The 25556-nt window shown below is 66.5% G+C and overlaps 3 protein-coding genes across 7 annotated transcripts; 1 reads left to right on the top strand and 2 right to left on the bottom strand.

The window, feature by feature from the left end:
* Positions 1-948: 948 nt before the first annotated feature.
* Positions 949-10998, bottom strand: LOC107514903 (lipocalin-1-like). Of its 5 annotated transcripts, none has more exons than XM_036217967.1 (7): positions 10941-10998; positions 3492-3628; positions 3043-3113; positions 2567-2677; positions 1904-2005; positions 1744-1770; positions 949-1114 (listed from the first exon to the last, which is right to left on the bottom strand). In XM_036217967.1, exons 2-6 carry the CDS (start codon positions 3542-3544, stop codon positions 1745-1747), a joined length of 363 nt encoding a protein of 120 aa, XP_036073860.1. In that variant the 5' UTR covers positions 3545-3628; positions 10941-10998; the 3' UTR covers positions 949-1114; position 1744. The 5 variants fall into 5 exon arrangements, with proteins under 5 accessions (XP_036073860.1, XP_036073859.1, XP_036073858.1 ...); XM_036217966.1 differs by lacking the exon at positions 10941-10998 and adding an exon at positions 6625-8056; XM_036217965.1 differs by lacking the exon at positions 10941-10998 and having other exon boundaries at positions 3492-3745.
* Positions 10999-11164: 166 nt separating this feature from the next.
* On the top strand, positions 11165-13567 carry LCN9 (lipocalin 9). Its single transcript, XM_036217972.1, has 7 exons — positions 11165-11240; positions 11882-12018; positions 12225-12298; positions 12476-12586; positions 12804-12905; positions 13040-13081; positions 13286-13567. Exons 2-6 carry the CDS (start codon positions 11909-11911, stop codon positions 13063-13065), a joined length of 423 nt encoding a protein of 140 aa, XP_036073865.1. The 5' UTR covers positions 11165-11240; positions 11882-11908; the 3' UTR covers positions 13066-13081; positions 13286-13567.
* A 6882-nt stretch (positions 13568-20449) lies between these two features.
* SOHLH1 (spermatogenesis and oogenesis specific basic helix-loop-helix 1) lies at positions 20450-24642 on the bottom strand. Its single transcript, XM_016153095.2, has 7 exons — positions 24338-24642; positions 23720-23867; positions 23212-23339; positions 23058-23128; positions 21768-21954; positions 21345-21415; positions 20450-20713 (listed from the first exon to the last, which is right to left on the bottom strand). Exons 1-7 carry the CDS (start codon positions 24640-24642, stop codon positions 20496-20498), a joined length of 1128 nt encoding a protein of 375 aa, XP_016008581.2. The 3' UTR covers positions 20450-20495.
* Between the last annotated feature and the right edge of the window lie 914 nt (positions 24643-25556).

Raw genomic sequence — 25556 nt, 5'->3', positions numbered from 1 at the left:
ACAGGCCTCATAGAAGCCTGAGACCTGGGCTACCTCCCAGCTCTACCCACCTGTTTCCTGGCCGGAGGGTGGTCTCCTCGGGCAGAAGTGTCACCTATCAGATTTTAGCGTCCCCTCCCCGAGTCTGAATCCCCTGACCATCGTGGACCCCGGGCCCCGCTGGCCAGCAGCGCCTTCTCTGCCCATCCCCTGGGACGGCCCTCGCGGAGGGTGCACGTGGCTCAGGGGCAGGTCAGCAGCAAGCGAACGGCGCATGGCCCACCAGGCTGGGGACAGGATGACGGCTCCGCGCCACCGCAGGGACAGCGGGGGCGGGGCACCGTCACACAGGAGACCGGACGTACAAAGCGGAGGCCGGGCCTCCGGCGCCCTCGACCACCGCAGGGCGCCCCTGTCTCTGGGAAGCCGGGCTGGGCGCACCGCTCCCCACAACAGGCGAAAGGAGCCCCAGGGCCGAGCTGGCCAGCGGCCAGGCAACAAGGCTGCGGAGTGGTCTAGGGACAGTAGTGGTGGCGTCGGATGTGCGCACGAGGTGGGCCCAGGGGTGGTCCTGCCCCAGGGGCAGCGTCACGTCTGGGCCGGGGGCCCAGTGCCCTGCTGCCCCCGTCCTGCGGGCCCAGGGAGCCTGGCCTCCTGCTCACTCCTGCCACGGCCTCCAGCCAGTGGGGAAGCAGAGGGCCAGGAGGCGCACCTGCACACAGGTCCTCACCACAGGGCTGGCGCCGACCCTGTCGTCCCCAAAGCCCCGGTCCCCATCCGTAACACACCTAGAACCTGCAGAAGCCCCCCCAGGGCGTGTGCAGAGCCCAGCGCCCGACGCACGCCTTGACCCTCGCGCATGTCGGGTGGCGGCACCCGTCCCGGCCCAGGGCCCACTCCGGCGTCCTGCCCCTCCTCGCCCCATTCCCAGCCACCCGAGCAGCCCCATAGACAGGCACAGTCGCCAGGCACTGCTGAAGCTCTTTATTGTGAAACCAGGAGAGGGGGTTTCGGGTGGGGGGAGGGGACCGGCGTGGGGGGAAGCAGGCCCAGGATCAGGGTGCCCCTGTGTTCCGCAGGCCCCGGCTCCCACTGGGGCCTCCTGGGGCTGCTGTGGAGCGAGACGCCTCCTGTCCTAGAAAGGAGGGAAGTGGCATGGGTCAGGGGCCGCAGCCCGGGGGGCCTGGGGAGGAGGGTCGCTGCGCGCTCTTGGGTGCTCTGGCCGTGAAGTCTGAGCAGACAGGAGGGGGACCCTCCGGCTGGCTGCCCGCAAGGTACCACGCCCGCATGCGAAGGCAAAGGGTGACTTCAGGTCACCAGGGCCGGAAGGCATCAGTCAGAGGGCACGGTGGCGCTGGCGGGGTTCTGGCTCTGCCGGAACCCGGGCAGGGGACCTCGGGCGGGTCACAGAAACCACAGTCTCCAGAAGGACGTGCGGCGGTGACACCCTAAGTGTCTCTGCCATGTTTGTGAATCGTAGGCCACTCGCCGGGTGAACAGTCACTAAGGCAAGTGGGCCGTGAGCAGGGTCTGAGCCTCAGTGGCCAGCGCCGGGGCAGCGGGGGCCGACGGTGTCCCGCCTGCACCCCACCCGTGGGGGGCTCTCTCAAGAGGGTTTTCTAACTGCCCAGAGACTGGCACCCCGAGACGCTGCCAGCCGGCCAGGGGGTCCTGGCCCACTTGAGCAGGGGCGGGGTAGGTCACACGGCCTCTTGCGGCCCCACCGACCGCGGGACTCAGCTGTCCTCACGACGGCTCACTCACCCTACTGCTCGTCCGCAGGGCAGGTGTCTGCAGGGAAAAGGAAACGCACGGTTCAGAGGCCTCAGGCCCGCGCTTCACACGACCCCAGAAAGAACCCAGTCAGGATGGGACGCAGCCGCGCTGACGGCGGCCCCGCCGCGGCCACCGGCCCGGCCCCTACCGGTCTGCCTGGGGATGATGACCCTGTCCGGGTCATATCCGTTGGCGCTAGCGTCCTTCTTCAAGGCCTCCAAGGACTCCTGGATCCTGCTCATGTCCCTTCCTGTTGGCGACACCAGGAGGCACGAGGGTGAGGAGGGGCCGGGAGGTGGCCGGGACTCTGTCCCAGCCTGGGGCAGTCGGGGCGGGGACCCTGTGGGGCTGCACCGGGGACTGCGGAGGGCGGCCGCCAGCAAGGGCGCCCTGCCCGAGGACGGGAAGCTGGCGCGTGACGCCTGGTGGCACCCGTGATCCGGCGAGGAGCGGGAAGGCACGTCGGGAACACGCCTGCCGAGGGCGGCCCTGGGTCGTGGGCTGTCCCTACTGGACTGACAGTCGCAGCTCCTGGCCTAGGGGGACTCGGGAGACACCCTCGGGGCCTCTTGTCTTCAGGCGGGGCTGGCACGAACATTGTGTTACCCCTGTAGCCGGCACCCCCAGAATCAAGCCCCGGAGCTGGGGCCGCGCCCTGTGCACACACCGGAGACCTCAGGGGAACGTGCTGTGTGCCAAACTACGAAAAGCTGCCCTCGAATGCGTGGCCCGTCCGGGGACAGGACGTGTGAAGCCCCGAGCCCACAGCCGTCCTCTCTTTCTCCGTGTTCACGCTGCCAGGGACCCTTACCTATGAGCTTGGCCGTGCGGATCACCCGTCCCTGCGAATACATAACGCAGTAAACGACATAGTGGTCCTTCACAGGCAGGGGCTTGAAGAACATCAAAGTGTTTTCGCTCTCTGTGGAAGGAAGGACTGTGGTAGACCTCAAAGAGGCCGCACGGTTTCCCAGGAAGATTGGAGCTCATCCAGTGGCAGCCAGCAGCCCCATGATGCCTACATGCTCCCAGCTGCCTGGAGCTGCCCCAAGCCCAAACCCTAGGCCCTATGGGGTCCTCATCTCCAACACGCGAGAGAGCTCCGGACAGGAAGGGCAGTCACACCCCACCGCCGGGCGAGGGGTGCTGGGGACAGGTTTGGCACACCTGGTGCTTGGAGTCAGGTGCTCTGAGGGATGGAGCATAATCAGGTCAAAAAGGACGGGGCGCAAAGGCCGGCCCCTCCTGCACGTGTGTGGGTGCTGCCGGCCGGGCTCCAGGACTCACCTGCCAGGTACGCACCGGGCCCTCGCAATTTCTTCAAGGTCGATTTAAACTGATGGCAGTGACCCTGTATCCTGGAACACAGAAGCCCCGTGGCAGACACAGCCAGGTGCTGGCACCGGCCCCCAGCTGGGAGCAGCCATAGGGCGGTGCCCGGGAGAGGGGTCCGGGGTGTTGGGGGCTCCTGGGCGGCACGCTCCTCCCATGCCAATGCCAGGCTCGGCCAGGCCCTTGGTGTCACCTTGGCCGCTCCCTGGGGGAAGGGGCATGTAGCGCCCACAACCAGCCAACCACCAGCTCCCATCGGTGGCACCCCAGTGAGGTCCCCTCCACGGAAAGACCCTCAAAGATGCCCAGTGCAGAGTGTTGAAAGGGGCTGGGGGGACCCCGGCCTGGTCCGCGCCCCACCCACACACTGGCTCCCCCTGTGTGCGCAGGAGGGGAGAACTCACAGTGCGGTGTATTCACCATCAATATCCCTGGTGCTGTCCAGGGGTGTTAACATCACGGGAGTCGTTGATTCCGTTGTCGATTCGGGATTATCATCGTTATCTGGGATTAAGGCCTTCAGGTACCATTTCCCTAACAGCTGTAGAACGTTCTCCCCGTCAGGGCTCGGGCTGACACCCCGACGCTCCTCACCCATTACGCAGCCTCAGCCCCTGCCCCTCCCACAGGGCCAGAGTGACTCCCAGGCCAGCCCACCCGGCCAATGCCACCACCTCAGCGCACGTCCACCCCCGGATGCGGGCCCGGGGTCCCTGAGGACTGGCCGGGACCAGAGTCAGCCTCGGTCCCGGGGCATCGAGCACAGACCCTCTCGTGCAGTGTGGACGAGCCCTAGGGGAAAAGGGGCAGCGCCCGACCCCAGGATGAGCGGCCCCGCCTCATCCTGCACCCCACAGCCCGCCCAGTGTCTTCGGAGCCTCACATCCGAGCTCTGCTCGCTCCTTGCCGGGGGTAGCAGGGCAGCGACGAGACTGAGGCCGAGGGTCAGGATCAGGGCCTTCATCTCTAGGGGTCGGTGCTCAGGGCCGCCCGACGGTCACTCACTGGGGCTCGGAGAGGCTGTGCTGGCCCCTCGCAAGCCGCCCTTTATACCCGTTGGCCCTGGGTCCCCGGGGAACTTGGCACAGATCACGAGCCAATCTCTTCCCGCTGTAAACCGTGGCCAATTCTGCACTGGGGCAGATAAAATGTCACAATTGTTGACTGTCACTGAAGAACTCTCGTCACGCTTGGCCTCGAGTGATCATCGGGGCAGGGTGCTGTCTGCAGGAGGCGTCTGTGGGGGGGTGGGGGTCTGGGTGCATGGAGGGGAGGCCTTCTGTGAGGGAAACCACTGAGGGGCGTGCGCGGGTCCACTGGCCGGCCCCCTTCCCGTCCCCGCAGGCCGGGCTCACACCCTTGCTGCTAGAGAAAGGATTCAGGCTGGCTCAGACGGCCATGGGCTTGGGTCTCACTGACCCTCCTGTGTCCCCGGGCAGGCCTCCTACTGTGTGAACGTGCCAGTGTGACGTCACCTGCGGAGACGCCTTCCCTCCTCCGCGTGCGGAGCAGTGACAGCGCAGAGAGAAAAAGGGAAAATCGAGGCGGACGGCTGGACACATGTGCCTGTCGCACAGAGGCGCGCGCACTACCCCGACACAAACACGGACACAGGCTCACGCGCACCGTCCGGAAGAGGGGAAGCGCGGCCGGAGAGCGGGGCGGGAGGACGTGAACGCAGCCTCTGCAGAGGCCAGCTGCACGTCCCCTGTCACGGTTGGTGCTGTGTGTCCTGAAGCGCTCTCGTCCCTCGCATGGTGCGGGTTCCGCCCCCCACCCCGGGCTCGCCGGCCCCTCCAGGGCCCGGCTCACAAAGCCTCCTTGAGCCTAGCCCAGTGAGTGGAATCACAGGTCGCTGACAGCCGACCTGCGCTCGGCGGGGCACCCGGGGTACAGCAGGACGGCCAGAAGGGCCCGTTTGAACAGGGAGCTGTCTCCAGGAAAGGTCACGCTGTTTGTGTTCCGGCTCTTCGTCTCCTTGAGCTCCTGAGAGGCCCCTGGCTTAAGCGAACACAGGACCGCTTTGTGCCGTGGCAAATGTCACACAAACAGGATCGTGCCCGCAGGCCACTCGCACCTAGGTCCTCCTGTCACGCCTGCTAGGCCGGTGCCCGTAGACGTGGCCATGAACGCAGTAAGCTCTTTACCGGATTTCTTCCTGGGCGGCGGGGCGCCTCACTCTGCAGCTGGGCTGGGCCTGAGCTGCGGCTGTTACAGTCCCCACTGTCATGCGGAGGGACCACCCGTGCTCTGTCCCTCCCTGGACTGTCCTTTCACTATATCGGGGTCTTTTGATGCACACGAGGTTGTACTTTTAAAACTGGATCCATTTTACCCACTCGTTTTTGGTGTGTTTATGCTGTGCTTTCAGTTTGTCGGGTTCAGGAGCGTCGCTTCCACTCCTGGTTTGGGGAACGGACACATTGTGAGGGGACGTCGGATTTGCTGTAACGATTGCCCTGCGTCTCTCGAGAGGGTCGTGTGGGTCTGATGTGGTGGGTCCCATCGAATGATTTTCATGCGTTGGGCCAACCTTGCCTTCCTGAAATAAACCCCGCTATTTTGTGGCGTATAATCCTTTTTATGTGTTCCTGGCTTCCTAGTATTTTGTCAAAAAACTCTGCACCTGCGTTCATGCAGATGTGGGTCTACAGTTTTCCTGCGGGGTCTCCGTCTGGTTTTGGTATCAGGGTAGTGCTGTTCTCCTCTTCTAATTTGGGGAAGAGTTTGTGAAGGAGAAGTATCGATTCTTCTTTAAACATGGGGCAGAATTTACCAATGAAGTCATCTGGTCCTGAGCTTTTCATGGGAAAAGTTGTATTACTCATTCAGTCTCTACTTGTCACAGATCTATTCAAATTTCCCCTTTCTACTTGAGTCTTCTTTAGGAATTCTAGGAATTTGTGTCTTTTGGGAGTTTCTCCTTTTCACCTAGCTTATCCAATACGTTGGCATACGATTGCTCGTGACCCGTGGGCCCGGAGCCACGCGGCGGGGCCAATCTTTTCTTTGATTTTGCATTATTAGTCTGTTCCTTTATTTCCCCTTCTTTTTTTGATGTTTAGAGAAATTTTACAGAAAAACATAAAGCTGTGAAGACAGCACCTGGCATCCCCGGGCCCGTGACCTCCCCACCCCCGCACCCCCCACCACCGTTATCAACTCCTGCGTGGCCCGTCACAGTCAGCGCAGCACTGTTGACAGACACACTGCGGCCTCTCAAGGACACTGCGGCCAGCTGTCGGCCACCTCTCCCGCGTGCTCACTTTCTTCCCCGGGGTCCGCCCAGGACCCTCAGGGCACTTAGCGCTGCGCACGCCACGGCCCATGAAACAGAGCCTGGCGCCCAGGTGGTACCCCGAAAATAATCGCTGAACATTCAGAAATGAAAGCAACGATGTCCATGCGCTTTGCCCCTCAGAGAGGTGACGTCTGGATCCTTTTGAGAGTGACCCTGAAATCAATACCCTTGGACAAAACTCCGCAGTTCCGCTCATGCCTGCCGACCACGACGGGTCCCCCTCGGTCCGCACTTACCTGGAGTAACGCGAGGCCAGCGAGGCCAGCAGCAGCAGCTTCCGCTTAGAACGCGTTCTCTGCGGGGGAGGGGACGAGTCCGCTCAGACTGAGAAGTCGCGCCCTTGTCCTACAGACGGGGCGCCTACCTGAGCGTCTGCTCCCGGCTGTGGAGCGAGGGTGGTGGGGTCCCCCTGGGTGACAGCTGCCATCTGTCCCCGCGTGGGCTCTCAGCCTGTCCTCCTCAGACACAAGAATGGGGACCATCTGACCCACAACTGTGGTACCTCACGCACGAGCTCTCGGGAGCAGACTCCTGTACGCAGGGGCCGAAGCCTCAGTCAGAAGGTCGACGCGGCCACAGGGCCGCAGTAACAAGGCCCCGGCTCAGGCCCGCGCCCCAGCCGACTGTGGGGGGTCTTCTGCGAGCTCCTGTCACAAATCTGCAGGGACCAGGCCACCGGGCGCGTGCTGGAGCAGACCGGACCTCCTCACGCTCACCCGAGCACCCGCGGGACCGACAGGATACACCCACGTGGCCGCCACGTGCCGCGAGTGGACGTCACGCCTGGGTTCCAAGACAACGTCGACGAAGGGAAAGGACGCAGACGTCTCATGCGTAACTCTGCGTCGAGCTGATGCGGAAACAGTGCCGGCCGCGTGCGCTGATCCGGGTCCGAGCACGTGACGCGGCTCCTCTCTCCTGGGGGCGCCTCACGCCCCGCCCCCGGCCGGCCTTGCCTGGCCGTGAGGAAGCGCCAGGGGGCGCGGGGTGGGGCCGGTGCCTGTGCCTCGGCACGGTGACGCGAGGCGCGCGTGTCCGAGGGTCCTGCCTTTGGGTGTCTGCGAAAGCGCTGGCCGGACGCGACCCCAGCTCTCCCGGGGGCGGCGCCTCTGCGGGCGCTGACGTCACAGCCCCTTCGATGACGGGTTCCGGGTTCCGGGTTCCGAAAGGCGGACACAGCGGCGCCTGCCTGCGGGGGCGGCTCACGGGGGCCAGGCCGCGGGCCCTAGTCCCGCGTGAAATGCGAAAGGGCGTAAAGGGCATTTCCGCCGCTCCCGTGCCGTCCCCTCTGCCCGCCGCCCAGCGCACCCCCGCTCCCTGGTGACCCGTCCTTGGCCGCCGGGGGATCCTGCCTGCGGCGTGTTTACGCGGAGGGCGCCGGGCGCGGGCGGGGGCCTCTCGCCCCTCACCCTCCAGGCGGCGCGGCTCCGCCCCGCAGAGCAGACGCCTCCGCGCGCCTCCCGCGCTGCTCTAAGCGCTCGCCCCTCGGATCGGACACATGACACGTTTCGTGTGCGGACGCGTCAGATGCGTGACCCGGGGCCCCGTGTCGTCGTCCCATCTCAAGACACCACCTCGGCCGGGGGCCCTGACGTGCACCATCGGTAACGCTGCCCCCCGCCCCCGCCTTTGAACCGGGGTTCGCTGTCATCACTGAGGAGGCGACATCTACACGGCTCCTGCTTCTCGTGCGGCGGCCACGACGGGTTCCCAGACCCGTAGAATGGCGGGGACGTCCTCGCTCACGGTCGGGAGGTCAGGATCTGGAATCGAGGCGTCGGCTGTGCCCCAGGACGCTGAGGCGGCGGCAGCGGCGGCCCCCGATGCTCCGCGGCTTGTCAACGCCTCACGCCCGCCTCTGCCTCTGTCCCCACGCGGCGTCGCCCCTGTGTGTCTGTGTCGTCGCGGGGCGGTCTGCTCCCTGCTCACACCTGCCTCTGCCTGCAGGAAGGTGTGTGTGGCCGGCGTCCAGGCCATCTGCTCCGAAGGCCTGTCGTTCCGGACCACCCCTGGCACGTGGGGCTGCTGTCCCCGAGGCGCGCAGTCGCCGAGCGGAGGGCCCCGGCTGGGACCCGCTGACCGATGCCGGTCCGTGAGGGACTTGGGCGGCGTCTGCTTCTCACAGCGCCCCGGCTGGGGCCGCGCGCATGGGCCACCCGGGCCTCGGGGCGCGCGGACGGGAGCCCCGCCCTGGCTTCCGGCAGGCCCCGCACCCCCAGCCCCGACCGCGTGTGCCGGCCCCGCACCCGCGCCTCTCCGTTCCCTCTGCCCGTCTGCCCGGCGCTGCTCCCTCGCCGCGCCTTGCTGAGGCCCACCCCTCCCTCGGCGCCCCCACAACTCGGCGCCCCAGGCCCGCCTCAGTTCGGTCACGCGCCAGGCACCGCCCTCCGCCACGTCGCGTGACGCTGTGCTTCGCGTCTGGACCCGTCTCGGCTGGACGTCGGCTCCCGGGGAGCAGAGCGAGGCCTCCGTCCCGCGGGCGGACCCGCCACAGACCCCGGGCACCCGCAGGGCGCCGGTGACCGGCAGGGCTTCCGGCAGCGGCGAGGCTCGGAATTCGGGGCGCACACCCAAGCAGGCTCCCAGAGCCCGCACGGCGCGGGCGGGCTGCGTCGCCCGCCTCTCTCCACACGTTCCACGCCACCCGTGCCGGCTCGCCGCGCCCGCCCTGCCCGCTCCCCGGAGTAACACCCCCATGCACGCCCCTCCATCTGCCCCCACGTCCGGCGCCGTCGTCCTGTGGCGCGCTCGCCCTCGGACCGAGGGCCCTGCGTGCAGGGGCAGCAGCTACTGCACGGCGCGCTGGGGACGGACGCCCCGCCCCGGTCACAGCGCCACCCTCGCCGGCCCGCTGTGCGGCGTGGGCCACAGCCTGGCCTCACTGTGACTGAGGAGCTTAGTGTAGGGCCAGGCGTCGCGACCGGCTGACAGCAGCCGGCTCTGGACACCCGTTATGCCCGAACCTGTCAGGGTGCTTGTCACAGAGAGCTCGTGACATACCGCAGCGGGCAGGGGGGTGTCCCCTTGCCACTGTCCTCGCTCACAGGTGGCCGGAGAGCCCGGGCAGGGTGGGTGCGCACCAAAAGACGCGGCAGGGCCACGGCCGCTGGGCCCCAGCTCCCCCTGACCTCCGCCACCCACCCCCCTCCCAGCAGACTGGCTAGAAGCCAGGAGCGCCCTCTGGTGGCACCGGCGGGAAGTTTAAGCCACACCAGCCCCTCGCCCAGTGGGACCCTCGGCCTGCCCACCGCGCCCTCAGGCCTGCTTAGAGCCGCCTGCGCCCCCCACATGCCCCATTGCTCTACGCTGGTTTTCTTCCCGTGGCAGCTTTTGTAAACACAGGATGGACACGGACAGCAAAGACCTCCCGTCATCCCTTCTAGGCGGCCCCTGTCTTCTATCTCTGGCGGCATTTGGACTTTAGAAGTCTCTCGGCCTTTTCCTTTTATGGTCTAAAGTTTTCCTTTATGTGGTCTAAAGTTCAGCTTGAACTTCCCGTTGATGCCACAAGGCGGGGCACCGGGGTCTCTCACCAGTCTGTCCCCACGGGATGGGGTGTGGGCGCTGTGTGGGGCTGGGATCAGGGGCCACCACAGGGGTGGGGGGGCTGAGCGGTCTTATGCTCCCACCTACGGGAGGTTCCCCCAGCGCGGCGAGGTTGTGTACCCCCGGACCCCCCTCAGTGAGGCAGGGGGAGGGGGCCGGTCCTCCGCCGTCCTGGTCCCCATCTGGTGGCCACCATCACTCACAAAACACACATACTGAACTTTCCATTGTCTTTTTAGTATACACAGTTAAGGTGTTTTGTTCGTTTGTTTTTCCCCCCTTTCTTTGGGGAAAGGGCCTCTCCCTCTAATTCAGATCATTCCCCTGAAACCGGTGACTCGGATTGTCTGGCTATTGATAAGGGTCGCTGAAGCGGCCATCTTCTCAGCCCTCTGTAGGCGGCAATGGCTGCAGGCCCCGCCTGGCCCTTAGCGTCGGCGACGGGGGTCTCACGCCCATACGTTTTTTTTCTTTAAGAAACATATTAACCAAGCCCACTTTCCTTTCCTCACCTAACAAGCAAATCTAAAACAGAAACAAACCTAGATACGTGATTTAAATAACAGCTTTGTGTCTCCGTTTATCCTGTCTAGGGACAGAGGTGGTGTTCCGGCGGGACACCCAAGACCCCGTTCTGACTGAAACAGAGAGGGAAAGAGCTCCACGAGGCCCCAGCGTGCAGGGACTGCGACCCTCCGTGGCCAGAAGCAGATGCTGGAGGAGAGGCCTCCCACCCCTGGACGCCCACACTGACGAGAAGGCGCCAGTGGCTCTTAGAGAAAGGTTAGGCAGGAAAGTTAGGTGGCGGTTCCCGGTCACCTGCAGAACCCTGAGCCATCCTGTCCTAGAAGGGGGCCGTCCCATCCCACCATTAAGCCAGCCAGAGGGCATTTTGGGTTAAAAGTAACTCATACAAGGAAACAAGCAAGCAGAAAATTGGGTGCTGGGTTCGGCCCGTCCGTCGCACCTGAGCAGTAAAGGCCAACGACCTTCACCTGAGCCTCACCTGAGCCTCTTTGTGCCATCGTTATAACACGCTGCATGTGCCGGGCGTTCGTTACCATAGTAACAGCCTGAATTCTGGGAAGGAACATGCGCAGAAGGCAAGGGCTGAGTCACTGGGTCCCGTCCCGCTTGGCTGTCTGTCCAGGGAGCCCTCTCTTGAGAGAAGTGACCGCCCTCAGCAAACGGGGGCACTAGCCCCAGAGGACACAGCACGGAGAGACGAGCAGCTTTCCTCGCAGCCTGGGACCCTGGCCAGGACCGGGACACCGCGGAGGCCAGGCCGCCACCCATCTGACCCCGTGTCTGTGCTCTCCAGCCCTCACACCCCCAAACCCCAACGTGTCTCCCATTCTGGCCCTACTGCCCGGGCCCCTCTGCCTTTAATGTCACCACTTCCGGGGCCTGTGGCATTCCACCCACGTTCTCAGCCACACGCTGGAGGCCGGGGTGGCCCACACAGTGTCCTGCACACTTGGCTGCATGGGGCGCTGAAATGCTCTCAAGGGGTCCCACCTGGCCGGGCAGGGCCGCGGGGCCGGAAACCGCAGCACGGAGTCTATAAACCCGGCGGCCCGGGGTTAGTCGGGAGTGATGGCGCCGCTGCTGCTCCTGCTGCTGACGCTGCGGCCGAGCCCGCGCCCCGCCCAGGAGCTCCGCCTGCGCGCCGTGGTGCGCGGGGACTACGACATGGCCAAGGCAGGCGGTCCCTGGCCCGGGGTCTCCGACCAGGGCATGTGACAAGGACACTGTTCCTGGGGGATTCACTCTCCTCCCCAGCTGTGACAGCAGCAAGGGAAGACGAGGGCTCCCCGGGATGGGGAGGGGGTCCCAGGGAGGTCGCAGTGTCCCCGGCTTGATGGAGCCCTTCACCCGGGGGGCCCGGCCCCCTGGGGGAGGCGCCAGAAGCCCAGGGCTCCCCACCCAGCGGAGCCTCGTCCGCAGGTGTCGGGGGTCTGGTACTCTAGCTCCATGGCCTCGGACGACATGAGGCGGATCGAGGAGGACGGGGACCTGCGGGTCTTCATCAGCTCCATCCAGAGCCTGGACAACGGCAACCTGAGGTTCCAGTTCTACCTCCCGTGCGTGCCACCGTGCCCGCTGAGCTGGGGACGCCCACGCCCTCACGCTCGCACCCCCCACTCGTGCACCCACTCGAGTGGGGCGAGGCGAGGGGCAGGAGGGTGCCACTGGCCTGGGAGGGCGCAGGGCGTCCTGTGCAGCTGCGGGGGGGCCCTACGCGGCCTCGCAGAGGGACTCCACGGCCGCCCCCCCCCCCGTTTTTCAGGCTGCAGGGGCAGTGCGAGAAGGTGGCCGTGGTCTGCGAGAAAACACAGCGGAGCGGGGTGTACACCATCTCCTGTAAGGGGACAGTTCCGCGCCAGGGCGGTGGGCGCCTGGGGGCCGGGGGCCACGCGGCTTCCGCCTGGGCAGGCGCCGGGCGCACAAACTCCACCCCCCACTGAGGGCCACCCGCGCCTCCCACGGATGCCAGGGACGGTGTGGGCCAGGCCTGCTCTGAGCCTCGTCTCCACACAGACAAGGGGGACAACAAGGTGCTGCTCTCGGAGACCGACTACGACCTGTACGTCACCTTCTACCTGCACAACGTCAGCAACGGCACCGAGACCCGGGTGCTGGCGCTCTTCGGTACTCGCACCCCCCCACCTCATCCCACCCCACCCCATCCCCCCGCCACAAAGCCCACCCATCCCTCACCCCCCACAGCGCACTCCCACTGAGGGGGGAGGGCATCCCACCTTCCGCCAGCCCCCACGGCCTCGGGCCTGCCCTCAGCCCCCGAGACCTTCCCCACGCGTCGCCCCAGACGGCAGCAGGGACCTCAGCCCTGTGCTCATGTCCTCAGGACGGGTGCCAGAATTGAGCTCCAGCTTCCAGAAAAGATTCTTAAAAATCTGCAAAAACTACGGACTTGGTCCAGAAAATATCATCAACCTGAGCAACCAAGGTGGGGCTCGCCGCCTGCAGAGAGGGGCTCCGGGGGACCCCGCTCAGCTCGGCCCTGGCATGGAGCAGCGAGGCCTGGGGCAGAGGGTGGAGACCCCCCTGAGGCCCCGCTGACAGCCACCCCCGTCTCCCCAGATGCGTGCTTTGCAGGAAAGAGGTAGAGGGCCGCGGCTATGGGTGAGTGAGCTTCCCTGGGGGGCGGATGCGGGGAGGGGGTGCCGCTGGCCCAGCAGGAGAAGTCTGGGGCCACTTCTCTCCCGCTTAAGCACTGGGAGCCTCGCGGATGGCGGGGTCTAAGCAAACATGAAACCTGCCCTGATCTGCTGTGACACACGACACAATCAGGGTGACTCGGGACAGAGGACGTTTGTTCTTTGGCAGCTCCGGAGACCAGAGCCAGACGGCGAGGGCGGCAGGGCCAGGCTCCAGGCTCCAGCTGCCCCCCCCCCGCCTCCCCCAGCTTCCGGTGGCGCCAGGGGCCCCTGGCCTTGTGGCCGCTCCCCTCCCGCCTCTGCTCCTCCTCTGTGTCTGTCTCTCCTCTTCTGTCCCATATGAGGACACCGTCCTTGCTCAGAGGCCACCAGCCCCCAGGGGGCCTCATCTCACGGTCCTTGCCCCAGTCAGGTCTGCACGACCCCTTTTCCAAATAAAACCCTGTTCACAGCTGCTGACATCGGACGTGCCTGGGGCACCACGCAGCCCTCCACAGGCCCCTCCCCCAAGGGGCTTCCTTTCTCAGAAACCAGCGCCATTGCGGTCGCGGTCCCCCACGTCCCCAGGGACTGGCCCTCCAGAGTCGTCTCTCCTGGAGAACGGGGACCTTGAGGTCCCTCGTCTGTGGGTCTGTGAGGTTTGAAGCTGGGTCCCAGGCCGAGGGTGAGAGGGTGCAGGAGAGGCCTGGCCCCCCTTTCCCGGCTCAACGGTCCCCCTTGGAAGACTCCTCCTAGGTCAGCAGCCGGGAAAAGCTCCGTGTACCGGTGAACACTTGGGGGACCCACCAGTCCCTTGGTTTAGGCGCGATCGCCCACCGGGCGTTATAGAGAAAAATACATCCACACGGAAGGTCTGCACAAACGGTTACAGTTGCTCCGGTCACAGTCACTTGACTGGAGCCAGCCTGACGCCCCCGCATGGACAGATGGCGGGGGCCCCGCACCCGCAGACACACCGGAGCACGGGGGCGTTCGAACAGCCAGCCCGGGAAGGCGATGTGCACCAGCCGGTTCACCCCGTGCCCTCGAGGTGACCAGTGGAGCCATGCGTGAATCGCCAAGGCGCCGGCCCGACCAGGGGTGGGGGGAGGCGGTCGGCAGCGGGCGTCTGGTCTCCCACAGGAAGCCGCGGGACCGAGGGCACACGCTTCCGCACCCGCGCTGTCCCCATGCGTGCGAGTGGGGATACCTGCACGGGGGGCGGCACAAGTGTCGGCACCTGGGTGGGGCATTTGCCTGGGGGCCGCGCAAGAGGCCGCCCAGGGCGCCGGGCGTCCGTGCGTCTTAGTTCTCACGTCCCATGCGAACTGCAGTCATCTTGGAAGACAAGGCGAAAGAGGCCGTGTGTGTGTGTGCGCGCGCGCCCTTCCTGCCAGGCCCCTGGGACACCTCCACAGACTCCCTCCCTGCCCCCTCTCCTGTCCCCTTGGTTGGGGACACTTCCCTTCTGGCCGCAGACTTGCTGCTGCCACAACCCAGGGTGGGCCCAGCGGCCAGTACACCGGGGCCCCCGCCTCCCAGAGTCCTCTGCCTGTCTCCGGGGTCCCCTCACCCTCCTGGCCTCCCTGTGGAATAGTGCCAACTTCCCTCGGCACTCAGGCGGCAAGGTGTGGAGGGCCTCGTTCCCCTGCCCAGATGCCAGACGCTGGACACAGCAGCCCCGCCGGGATGGGCAGTGAGCTGGGGACGCCCCGCACCCCCACCGCCGGCGCAGCCTCCAGCTCCCCGTCCGGAGCCCCCATCCAGCCTGCGAGCCCACAGCCAGGGATGTGCAGGAAGCTGCCCACTCAGCCAGGACCCGCTGCAGCAGAAAGCTGGCATTTAGGGTTCCTGCTGGCATTGGGATGCTGGGGAGGCTGGGTCCAGTCGGGGCAGGGGGTTCCAGTCCTGAAGCTGCTAAGTGGCCTAAGAAGGGTCTGTGATGGGGTCCCTGGATGTCACCCCACCGTGTAGCATGGATTCCTGCCGGGCCAGACTTTACCAGTCCAGCCAGAGTGTGGAACACTGGGCGAGGGCCAGTCCCCGGGGCCCCGGGGGCGGAGGATAGGAAGGACGGGCCACTGCCTCCCGCCCGGCAGGGCGAGAGGGCCCAGCGATGGAGGTGTCCACATGTGCCCCGACTTCTTTCATCTTCGACTCCCCGTGCTTCCTTCCGGAAGATGTGTCCTCCCTCTCGGCCTCGGATGAGAGAGGGTTGGAGGAAGGTCCACTGGTGGGTGTCACCCAGCGCAGTGTCATAGGTAACGGGGGACCTGGGCGGGTGGACGGGGCCTCTCAGCACAGGGCGCCTGGACGCAGGGCCTGATGGCGGAGGAGCTCCTTCCCGGGCATTGTCCCACAGCAGGGGAGGGGGCAGAGGACCAGGCCCCGGGGCCGGAAACGCTTGGGCCCCCAGGCATCGAGGCTCCCACACGCAGCAAAGGTCAATGCAGCTGCGGGTAAGCGAGCAGGCGGGCCAAACGGGCCAGCAGAGGCGCAGGCTCGGCATGGCCACAACGTGGCCACACGCCAGGCCCGGCCACTCAGGGCCTCCCCAGCAGGCCTCCTGGTTTATCGGTCTGCCGCCCACATTCCTCCCATCCCTTATCTGGCTACTTAGCATCTGGGCACCCGTCCCGCCAGCCCACGGTGCGGTGGACGAAGGGGTGTGCGGCCCCACCTGCCAGCAGCGTCAGGTGACCCCAAGGTGGTTCTGCCCCCTCAGAAGCGGGTGGCGGACGGGGCTCACCGCTGGGCACCCAGGCCCCAGGAGCACCGTCTGCTCCTCCGGCCCCTCCGCCCCATCGATCCCTCAGCTGCTTCCTTTTCCGCGTCGGTGCCAAATTCTCCATCTCGAATGTCGGTTCGACCTGGCTCCCCCAGCCGCGGCGGCAGACGTCGTCCCTGGCCAAAACGCGATCGTCTCCTCATCCGGATGAGCACAGAGCGCTTCACGGCCCCTCCCTCCCTGCTCTCCGGCCACTGACCGGCTGCATGACCTGGGTCACTGGCCTCGGCCTCTCTGTGCCTCAGTTTCCACGCCTGCGAGCCACGGGCACGCGATCATCACGAGGTCACGTCGGTGAGCGCACGAGACACGCTGAAAGCAGCCGGGCAGGAGGACAGCGGCTCAGGCCCAGGGCCGCCGTCGCCGCAGGGGGCGCGGCCTCGGGTCCGCTCGGACGCCATCACGTTCTCAGCACCCAACACGGCGTCTGGCACCCAGCAACCCCAACGAAATCGTCAGCCGCGGTGTCTGCACTCTGAGCCAGGAGCAAGGCCCCCCGCCTGTGCCCTCTGAGGGTGGGGGTGTCAGGGGCTGGACACTCCGGACCCAAGATGGCCGGAGCCGGCCCGCTCCACGTTCTCCTTAGAGACTGACGTTCAGAGCCAGCGTCCCGTGGGTGCCGGAAGCACGTGACAGGTCCGGGTTTGGACGGCGGGACAAAGGGGTGGCTCTGGCCGTACCCGGAAGGTCCCTTTCTCGGAGGCAGGGAAGGCCTCGTTGCTGGAGTCCCCGTCAGCAAGGTCACGGCCCCCGCAGGCCCCCGAGCCCCACCATCGCCTGTCACTTGCTCCCTGAGCTCCGCCTGCACCCCGACGGCACGTGGCCCAGCGGCACACGTGTCCCCTGCTGCAGGGCTGTGCTGTGGCCTCCACAGCTGCCCTGGCCGCCGTGACCACCACAGAGGCTGGGAGGTGATGAAGCAAATTAAACATGTTGACGTGCAACTCACGGCAAGAGTCAGCACTCGGCCGAGGTCACCTGGGCCCCGGGACAAGGATGAAGACATTGATGGCCATGCAGGGGCCAGTGCGGTGGCTGCAGGCCCCAGGCCAGAGGCCTCGCAGCCTTTGTGAAAGTGACAAATGCTAGCTGCCCCCACCGGGCACTGGCTGGGTGGCCGCTGGCAAGTGCCTGGCTGAGGAGGGGCCCTTTCTGGGGGCAGAGCACTCACCCGGGGCCCCAGGAGCAGGGCTCCCGTTTGGAAGCCACCTCTGCAGTGTCCGCCCCCTCCCAAGGGGCCATGACAGCAGGCACGGGGCCGTGTGAGGAGATGTGCCCCGGAAGGAGAATGCGGCCGGCTGAGCCTCGGGGAGCCTCGGGGTGACCGCAGGCCCTGGCCGCCTCTGGGGGCAGGGGAGGAGAGCGGGGCCAGGGCCGCGGGGAGACGAGGGCGGGGACCCTGCGCGTCAGCCTCATGGGTGGCCCGCCGACCATGGGTGGCCCGCCGAGCCTCCTTCCCACGTGACCACAGGAAAGGGCCCCCATGAGCCGAGGCGTGTGAAGCGCTCGGGGCTGAGCCCGCGTAGTAACTCCGCTGCCAGGCCATTAGCGTCCCAGGGCCACGGTCACACAGCAGCAGGAGCTGGGACGGGAAGCTGCAGGGCGGGCCTCTCACCATCCGGAGGCCGGAGGCAGAGCCGGTCCTTCCGGAACCGGCGGAGAGTCTGCTCCCTGCCCCCTCCAGCTCCTGGTGGGGCCGGCTGGCCGGGGCTGCGGCCGCGGCACTCCCATCTCTGCCTCCTCTCCCCAGGACGCCGTCACCGCACATGGAGTCCCCTCCACACCAGCATGATGTCACCTCACCTTAATCACCACTGCAAAGACCTGTGTTGCAAACAGGGTCCCATGCTGAGTTTCCAGGTGGACGCGGATGGGGGGGGCGGGGGGCGGGGGGGGGGGACGCCACTCGGCCTGCAGCACTGGGACAGGGGGACGTGCCCTGCAGCTGGCAGGCGGAGGCAGCAGGAAGGGCCCGAGCTCACTGCCCGAAGCCGCGACCCCCAAGCAGGGCGGACGCTCACCGGAGCTCAGCAGCGGCTGGCAAAGGGCTCTTCCCGCGTTGGTCGGCCCCTCCCCCCCCCAGACGCGGGGTCTCCCCAGGACCGCTCAGAGAGGCTGCTCCTCCCCACACAGATGGCTCTGGAGGCTGTTGGACCCATGCGGGTGACTGGGACCCAAGAGGCCAGCACCGAGAGGGCCCCAAAGGCAGGCACGGGGCCCCCAGGCGCGAGCGGCAGGCTCCACGCACGCACGCACCGAGCACCCACCGTGCCGGCGGCTGGCGCAGCCATGCGGTGGGAACTGACGGCCGGGAGACGTTCAAAACGCTGGGGTGTACGCGGAACCTAAGTTGGGGACACACACCCAGTCTCTAAGGACAGGACCAGTGGTTGGTTGGGGCAGGAGGTCCTAGGAGGAGCGGTGTGGGCATGACAGGCGACCCCAGCCCCTGGCCCCGGAGGCCCCGTCCCTCCCGCCAACCCCGCCCTCCTGACCGCACCCCCAGCCCTGAGCCTGCCGCTCTCCTGCCTCCCGCTCACATTCCCCAGCTACTCTGCCCCCCTCACCAAAGGGTCAGGGACTCATGGCGGACCCAGTGCAGTGCGGTCACTCATCGGACACCAGGGCTTCCCTGGTGTCCGATGAGTGACCGCACTGCACTGTTCTCTGCGGGGTGTGGGCCGTGCCCGGCAAGGCTTGCGGGTGGGAGCGGCCTGCTGACACTGAGCCCGAGGCCATGGCCTGTGGGGGGGGGATGGGAGGCCTCCTGCTGAGACTGAGCCACATCGCCTGGTAAAGCCCCTCGGGGTTCCCTGGGGCACGTTCAGCGCACAAAGGTAGGACACAGTGCAGGGAAGGGTGGGGCCACCCCGTCGCGGCCCCAGGAGCGTGCCACGCGGTGATGGAGAGGGTGGATTCTCTGTAGCTAGGACCAGCTCCGTTCTGACTGGCCAGCTGAACCCCTAAGCTTTGTCCCTTCGTTCCAGGCTGAGTCAAGCTTAGAGAACCTTTTCTGGACGCCCACTTGAGTCTCCCGTAAATGACACTAGTCCTGGGGGGGGGCGGGGCCTAGCCGGCTCCGCTCATGTGGGCGGGAGGTGCTCGGCTGTGCACAGCTGGGGAGGGGCGGCTACATGGCCCGAGGGCTGGACAAGGGTGCTGAGCAGCACCGAGGGCCACCACTGTGGTGACTCATGGTGGCCACGAGGTCCAAGGAGCAGGTGGCAGTGGGGAGGGAGGAGGGTGGATATGGATATGGACAGAGAGGTGGGCAGATGAAGGGGGGCAAGGTTTGGGGGTGGGTGGGCTGACCGCGGTGGGCGGAGCAGCTGGTAAGCTCCCAGCTCAGAAGGCTGTCACCAAGGCCCAGCCAAACACATTGTCCCACCGGAATGTCCCAGCTGAGGGGTAGGTGGACCTGGAGAGGGTGTGGCCTGGTAGTGCCTGGGGTCTTTCCGGGCCCCGTGTCCCCCTCCGCATCCTACCTCCAGGCAGACAGGACCCCTGGCGGGGCAGGGGGAGGGGACAGTCACCTTGAAGCTTGCTACAGCCTGCGCCCCAACCAGACACCCAGAAATAAGCCGGCAATCACCAGCGTGACAGCTTCCGCACGCGCCCGGAACAGGCAATTACGGCAACAAGAGCTGTGATTTGACGCTGAGGCTGAGGAGGACGGGGAGCAAGCTGCCCTTGAAGCCCCGTGGCTCCTTTCCGCTCCAGCAGCAGCACGGCCCAGCCCCCCACCACCAGGCCCAGCTCACAGCCCACAGCCCTTTCTCCTCCGCCTGGTGACTCTGGCTTCAGAAAGGGCACCATCACCCCCCCGCCAGCTGTCAGGGCCGAGGGTGGGGTGCGGGGCCTGCAGGGCGGGATGCTGTGGTCCCAGGCCGGGCAGGCAGGCTCCCCACACGCCCGGCTGGGCCTCAGCGGCACTGCACTTGGGCTGCAGGCAGCACAGGTACGCCGTACCTGCCTCCTGAGTGGGGTCTCGCCCATCGCCTTCCACGGGAGCCTGGGGGACACGGCAGGAGCCTCGGTCGGGGCTCTGAGCAAGCTGGAGCCCCAGCTACCCAACCTCCCTCACGGGGTCCTGGGGTGAGGCCAACACGTGGGGCCACAGACAGACCCTCAAGCTCAGAGCTGGCTCCTCCAGGCCAGCTTGCTCAGAGATGCCAGGGGCTTGGGCGGAGGCCTGCGTCCTACCCCGCCAGATGGTTCATGGGACACACACGCACAGCCCGGGACCCGGTGTGGCGCCAGCCAGTGGGGCCACCTCTCGCCGGCTCAGAGCCCCCGTCCAGACTCCAGGGCTGGGTCACCCCGGGTTCCACAAGGCCCAGGCGTCGCAGGAGCCCCCACCCCGGCAGGCGCCTGCGCTGACAGAAATGACACCCTCTGCCCAGCCCCCGCAGTGATCACAGAGAAGCTGCTTCCGGCAGGGGCGGCTGCCCTTTAACACTCAGGCGCCGCACTTCACGGCCCAGCCGGCCTTGCTGGAATCAGGGCGCAGGCGCGACACGTGCCCCAACACAAAACACCTGGGGAAGCTCGTGCATCCATGCCGAGACCCACGCCGGGTACCCCGCCCTGCACCTGGCCGAAGCCCTGCCTCCTACTCGGCAAACAGGTCAGGGAAGATGCTGTCCACGTCTTCCCGAAGGGCCGGGCTGGGGCTGCCCACGTCCACGCCCCACGGCTCCAACGGGCCACCTGGGAGCCCCTGGGAGCCGGGCTCGGGGTCCACCAGGAAGCCTGGCTCCGCCTTGTCCAGTGGGCTGCTTCTGGCCGGGGCCCGAGAAGAGGCACTGCCACCTCTGCCCTCCAGGGACCCTGGAAGCAGACGAGACACGTCAGGCGGGCAGGCAGGGCCCCGGGGTGGCTTGGCGCAGAAGACGGCCCGTCCGGCCCAGACTCGGAAGCTCTCTGCTCATCGGTGAAATGGGGACACGAGGTGCCATGACCCCGGGTGGGCCCGCTGCTGTTGGCCCCGCTCAGGCCCCAGAGGACACGTCCCCCAACACTGAACCCCACAGACACTCGGCTCGGCGCATGCCCACAGGCCCTGGGGGACCGTCTGGACAGGGAGCATCGAGGCCTACACACAGACCACACACAGCCGGCCTCACGCCACACACTCACGTGTCCTCATACACACTAACGCTCACACATATACTCTCACACACACACGTTCACTCACACCCACTGTCGTACACATATACTCATACACACACACTCATACTCATATACGCTCACACCCATTCTCGTCCTCACACACACACCCCTTTAGTCACTGTCACCAGTGACAACTCCTGCTCAGAGACATGCACGGGGACCTCAGTGTCACGCGGCAATCCTGGCCTGATCCTGCCTCCCCACCGCACGCGCTGCGTCAGGAAGGCGGGGGCCACAAAGCCGGCCCTGCTCGGGGGAGAAGGTGGCCCGGGCCGCGTCCCCCGCTCACCCAGCCACCAGTCGGGACTGGCAGGCAGCAGGAAGGGTGTCCCATCTTCCACGTCACTCGCCAACACAGACCTGGGTGGGACAAGATGCCGCCCTGAGCGCTCCCTGCTAGACCGTGTCCACGGTCACCACGGTCCTGAAAGGTGGCTCAGGCTCAGACGCAGAGGCCCCGGGCCCCGGAGCGCAAAAGGACCCCAGCCCTTCTCCAGCACCCGCCCGCCCCCGCCGAGGCCCCTGCATGCTCTGGGCACACTCTTTCCCCACCAGCCCGGACAGAGACAAAGGCATTTTCAGTAACATGTTAGAAAGCCACGAGGCTGGTGGCTGATCCGGGGCTGGCCGCACCCCCGCCGGGGAGGAAGCAGGGCAGAGCCCGCCCAGCTGGGCAGGGCTAGCAGGTGCACATGCCCCCTCGGGGACCCACCTGATGTCCGGAGTCACAACCCTGTCTGTCCCCTCGGTCAGGAGCCCGGCCTGGCCCAGGCACCTCTGGGCCTCTTCGCTCACCAGCGAGGAGGGTGGGTGCTGAGCGCAGGGAGGCCAGGGTGGCGGCAACCTTGGGGCCTTGGACAGGTTAGGATCTGGGGTTCCGGGCACCAGGCTGGAGGGCCCTGTGAGGGAAGTGAGGCGCGGGTCAGCCTTCCCACCCTGTGAGCGGCCCTCCCCGAACCCCTGATCCCTACACAGGGAAGCAGAGGTCAGAAGCAGAAGCCGCCAGGTAACCGTGAGAAGGTGAATGCCCAGAGGTGAGGCACCTGATGCCTGGGGCCCGGGAGGCTTCCTGGAGGTGGCGCCCGAGCTTCAGGTCGACCATGGGGGCTCAGACCTGGAGACTCTCGTGCTGCGGCCTGCCCACAACCACAGCCCTCGGGGCCACCCTCAGTCCAGCGGCATGACCTCTGTGCCTACGTCCTTCGTGTGGGCCCTGGAGTTCCCTGGTGGCCCCAGCTCTGTCGACAACCCCGTCCATAGCAAGGCCAGTCCCCTCCTCAGTGGGCACACTCAAGGACTAGGAAGGCTTGCTCTCGCCTCCTGTGGCATTTGAGGACAATGGCATGTGGCAAACACATAAAGGCAGCTTAAATGCGTCGTCAGGAGCGACAAACAGCCAAAGCAGGTCAGAATCATCAGGGGGTGCCCTGTGCGGTTGGCCAGGGGCGGCATCACGGCACAAAGGCTACACGTAGGGGAAGGAACAGCCATAGGCCCATGACTCACCAGGCAGAACAGAGAAGCAGGATGGGGCTCGGGGGCAGGCAGAACTCAGTGCCACAAAGGAGCAGGGGGACCGAGGCCGCGGCAGTGTGGGCTGCTTTCGGGAGCCGAACACGGCGGCAGTGAGGACGAAGCAAGGCCCTCTACGTCCCCACGCTTCCTGGGGGGCCCGGGGACCTCCAGAGGCTCAGGGTGGAGAGGGTGGGGGCACTGTCCCTGGGGGCGGAGGCCAACTCGGACCTATGTTCCCTGGCAGAGAAAGGTCCTGGCAGGAAACACCGGGGGACAGTCGACCATTGCTGCCCAAGACGCCTGGGGCACCTCAGCCCGCATGCCTGCCCCTCGGGGGGGCCCTTGCCGCTTTGATGGTGAATGTCCATCCCCCGATCAGGGAGAGACCGCGGGGCCCTCAGGGCCGAAAGCCGTCCCGTGGGGCTCCCCGTCTCCGCCCCGGACGTGGACGGCACTCAGGGCCATGCCTCTACTCGGTCACGCTTACCAGGGAGGGGTGCCGGCCTGTCCGGCCCCCCGGGCACCGCAGGAGTCACGCAGCTTGGGGGGCCCTGTTGCCTGAATGGTACAAAGACGAAAGGGGGCTGTGAGCATCTGCGTCCATAGTCCCGAGGGTCCCCTGCCCCGCAGGGGACACTGACATGGTCACGCCGGATGCTCCCGTCCCGGGCTCTGGTGCACCAGCTGTGGTCTGACTTGCCAGGACCAGCTGCAAAACGTCCTTCTGCCTCTTGGGCCACAGCTCCTTGGAGGGAGCAAGAACAGAAAACTGAGACAAGAACCGGAAGTGGCCGACTGGGGACTCCCCAGGAAAGTGGCTGCGTCCGACCTGGGCTGCCTGCCCGGGGTCCCAGCCTGAGTGCAGACCCTGGTCCTCAGGACGGGGCAGGGAGGGTGACGGCCGTGCCCGCCCACGGCCTCCTGGCAACAAGACCCTCGCCCCGTGCTGGCCTGGCCACCGTGGGTAGGGGACGGACGTAAGTGCGGGATGTCACAGAATCCCCCCCAGAGGCCGCGTGAGGAAGGGGAGAGTCTGCACGAGCGGAGTGCCTGAGAAAGGCGGCCCTGCAGGCTGGGGACCGGGGCAGGGTCCGGCTGCCCGCCGTGGCGCCTCGTCCACAGGGGGCCACCCACGCCTGCACGACTCACCGCGTGCTGCTCCTGGCTGGGCACCAAGGTGCCAGCCAGCCGAAGGAACTGCACAGACATCTCCAGGACGGAGGCCATGTCCTCCCTCCGGCCATCAAACTGGGGCAGGAGGGCCCGCAGGTGCTCACAGCTCGCCGAGATCCGCTTCCTGCTTCCGGACAAGTGACAAGCATCTGTGAGCCTGTCCGGCCTCGGCCAGGAGTAAGGGCTCCAGCCACCAGAACACCCCTAAGAGCAGCCCCAGGGGCTTCTCGGGTAGAAGGACCACAGGCCAAGGCCACCATTAGCTCACCAAGGCGTCTGAGCCCCTCAGGGATCTGTGTCTGGCTGGGACTGACCCTGACCCCCGGCCAGCCCAGGCCTGGATCACCACTGCTTTTGGAGGGGGGGTCCCAGGCAGAGTCTAGAGGGTAGAGGACCCAGACCCACCACCTCGAGGCACCCAGGGATTCGGATCAAAGAGTGGACTGCAGGGGTGGCCTCTACCCACCCATGGGTGTTTCTGTTTACCTTGGGGACCACTATCTATCCGCTGGCTGGGCAGCTGGTACGAGCCTGCGGGAAACCCGGCAGCAGCCGCCCCCCCACTTACACCCCGCACTCGCACCCCGGGCCCACCTGCGCTCCCTCTCGCACAGCACGTTCCGCGGGAGGCAGCAGCTGGGACTCTCCGCCATCACAGGGGGCTTGGCCAGGCCCGGGCCCCCACCGGGGTCCCGGCAGCAGAAGCCGGCGCCGGTCGGGGGAGAGCGGCTCCTGGGAGGAGGCTCCCGCTTGGCTTTGTGACCCCCACAAAACCGCCGCGGGCCAGCTGCGGTAGTGGACATCTGGGGGTGGCTGGGGCGGATGCCGGATGAGGCTTGGGGCGGGTCCCCTCTCTCCTCCCGCTGCGGGCAGTGGGGACTCTGCCCCAGGTGGGTCATGCTGAGTGGGGGCCTGGGACTCGGTCTGTGCCAATGGGAGGACAGCTGCAACACCCCCGAACAGAGGATATCCGCCTCACATCCTTCGGTGTCCCCAACCCCCAATTCCTCACCTGCACCCCCTGGAGATGGGCACTCGGGGAACCCCAGTGTCCGCCTGGGGACCCTGGGACGCCATAAGCGCTGCAGGAGGCCGCAGCAGGCCTGAGCCGCCCGAGCGCGCCCCGCCCCGCGCACTTGCGTCCAAAGCCCCGCCCAGCCACGCGGGCTCTGCCCGCCCCACGTGCTTCCCGGCCGCCCGCACCTGGCCGGCTGCAGCTGCGCACTGGCCCTGCCTCGCAGGCCTCGCCTCGCGCGCACAGCGCTCTGTTCCCCGCCGGCGTGTCGCACAGCCGGGACGTCAGAGGTGTCAGAACTGGTGGCCAGGTTCCTTGCACACGAAGTCCGCAGCAGTGCACCAGGGAGGGGCCCAGCTTGGGCAGTCCTGCCCTGCTTGGGGTGTCCACCCCTACTTGGGGAGGGGCAGCCCAGCTCCTACTCCGAGGTGGTCTCCCGTCGCCCACACGCCCATGGGTGTCCCCTGGGTGCCAGCTCCACACTGGGTGCTGCCTATTTGGAGTCGTGGGCTCTGCCCTCAAGGAGCTCACGTCTCGGGGGACGAACAAGTTCCTAGCCTGTGGAGGGGGGCAGCAGAACGGGGGGCATCCTAAGGGTGAAATGGCGATTTCCGGGACAGCTGGGCAGCAGGAGGCCCGGCCAGTCCGCGGGCTGGCGCCCTGATGGCCAGCGGCCCGGAGGTGGGCCCGTGGATCCCCTCACGCAGGAAGGAATCGGTCTCACTTGAGGAGTGTGGTAACAGGTGTGGGAAGGAAAGATGACGTTTTCTAGAACCTTGTCGGGCTGAGGGTGGGGGC

The sequence above is a fragment of the Rousettus aegyptiacus genome, unplaced genomic scaffold, assembly GCF_014176215.1.
Source record: "Rousettus aegyptiacus isolate mRouAeg1 unplaced genomic scaffold, mRouAeg1.p scaffold_m13_p_3, whole genome shotgun sequence".
Taxonomy (NCBI): Eukaryota; Metazoa; Chordata; class Mammalia; order Chiroptera; family Pteropodidae; genus Rousettus; species Rousettus aegyptiacus.
The sequence above is the reverse complement of the archived record's forward strand: the minus strand, read 5'-3'. Positions and strand labels throughout refer to the sequence as shown.

What these genes read in the sequence shown, in the direction of transcription:
- LOC107514903 (XM_016153113.2), bottom strand. Translation starts at nt 3,343, where the DNA reads ATGGGAGCTGGTGGTTGGCTGGTTGTGGGCGCTACATGCCCCTTCCCC. An exon ending in CCGCACGGCCAAGCTCATAG is followed by an intron (nt 2,006 to 2,566) that starts GTAAGGGTCCCT and finishes TGTCGCCAACAG; the next exon opens with GAAGGGACATGAGCAGGATC. An exon ending in CATCATCCCCAGGCAGACCG is followed by an intron (nt 1,771 to 1,903) that starts GTAGGGGCCGGG and finishes TTTTCCCTGCAG; the next exon opens with ACACCTGCCCTGCGGACGAG.
- LCN9 (XM_036217972.1), top strand. Translation starts at nt 11,909, where the DNA reads ATGGCCTCGGACGACATGAGGCGGATCGAGGAGGACGGGGACCTGCGG. An exon ending in AGGTTCCAGTTCTACCTCCC is followed by an intron (nt 12,019 to 12,224) that starts GTGCGTGCCACC and finishes CCCGTTTTTCAG; the next exon opens with GCTGCAGGGGCAGTGCGAGA. An exon ending in CGGGGTGTACACCATCTCCT is followed by an intron (nt 12,299 to 12,475) that starts GTAAGGGGACAG and finishes GTCTCCACACAG; the next exon opens with ACAAGGGGGACAACAAGGTG.
- SOHLH1 (XM_016153095.2), bottom strand. Translation starts at nt 24,642, where the DNA reads ATGACCCACCTGGGGCAGAGTCCCCACTGCCCGCAGCGGGAGGAGAGA. An exon ending in CCAGCCAGGAGCAGCACGCG is followed by an intron (nt 23,340 to 23,719) that starts GTGAGTCGTGCA and finishes TTCTTGTCTCAG; the next exon opens with TTTTCTGTTCTTGCTCCCTC. An exon ending in CAGTCCCGACTGGTGGCTGG is followed by an intron (nt 20,714 to 21,344) that starts GTGAGCGGGGGA and finishes GTCTGCTTCCAG; the next exon opens with GGTCCCTGGAGGGCAGAGGT.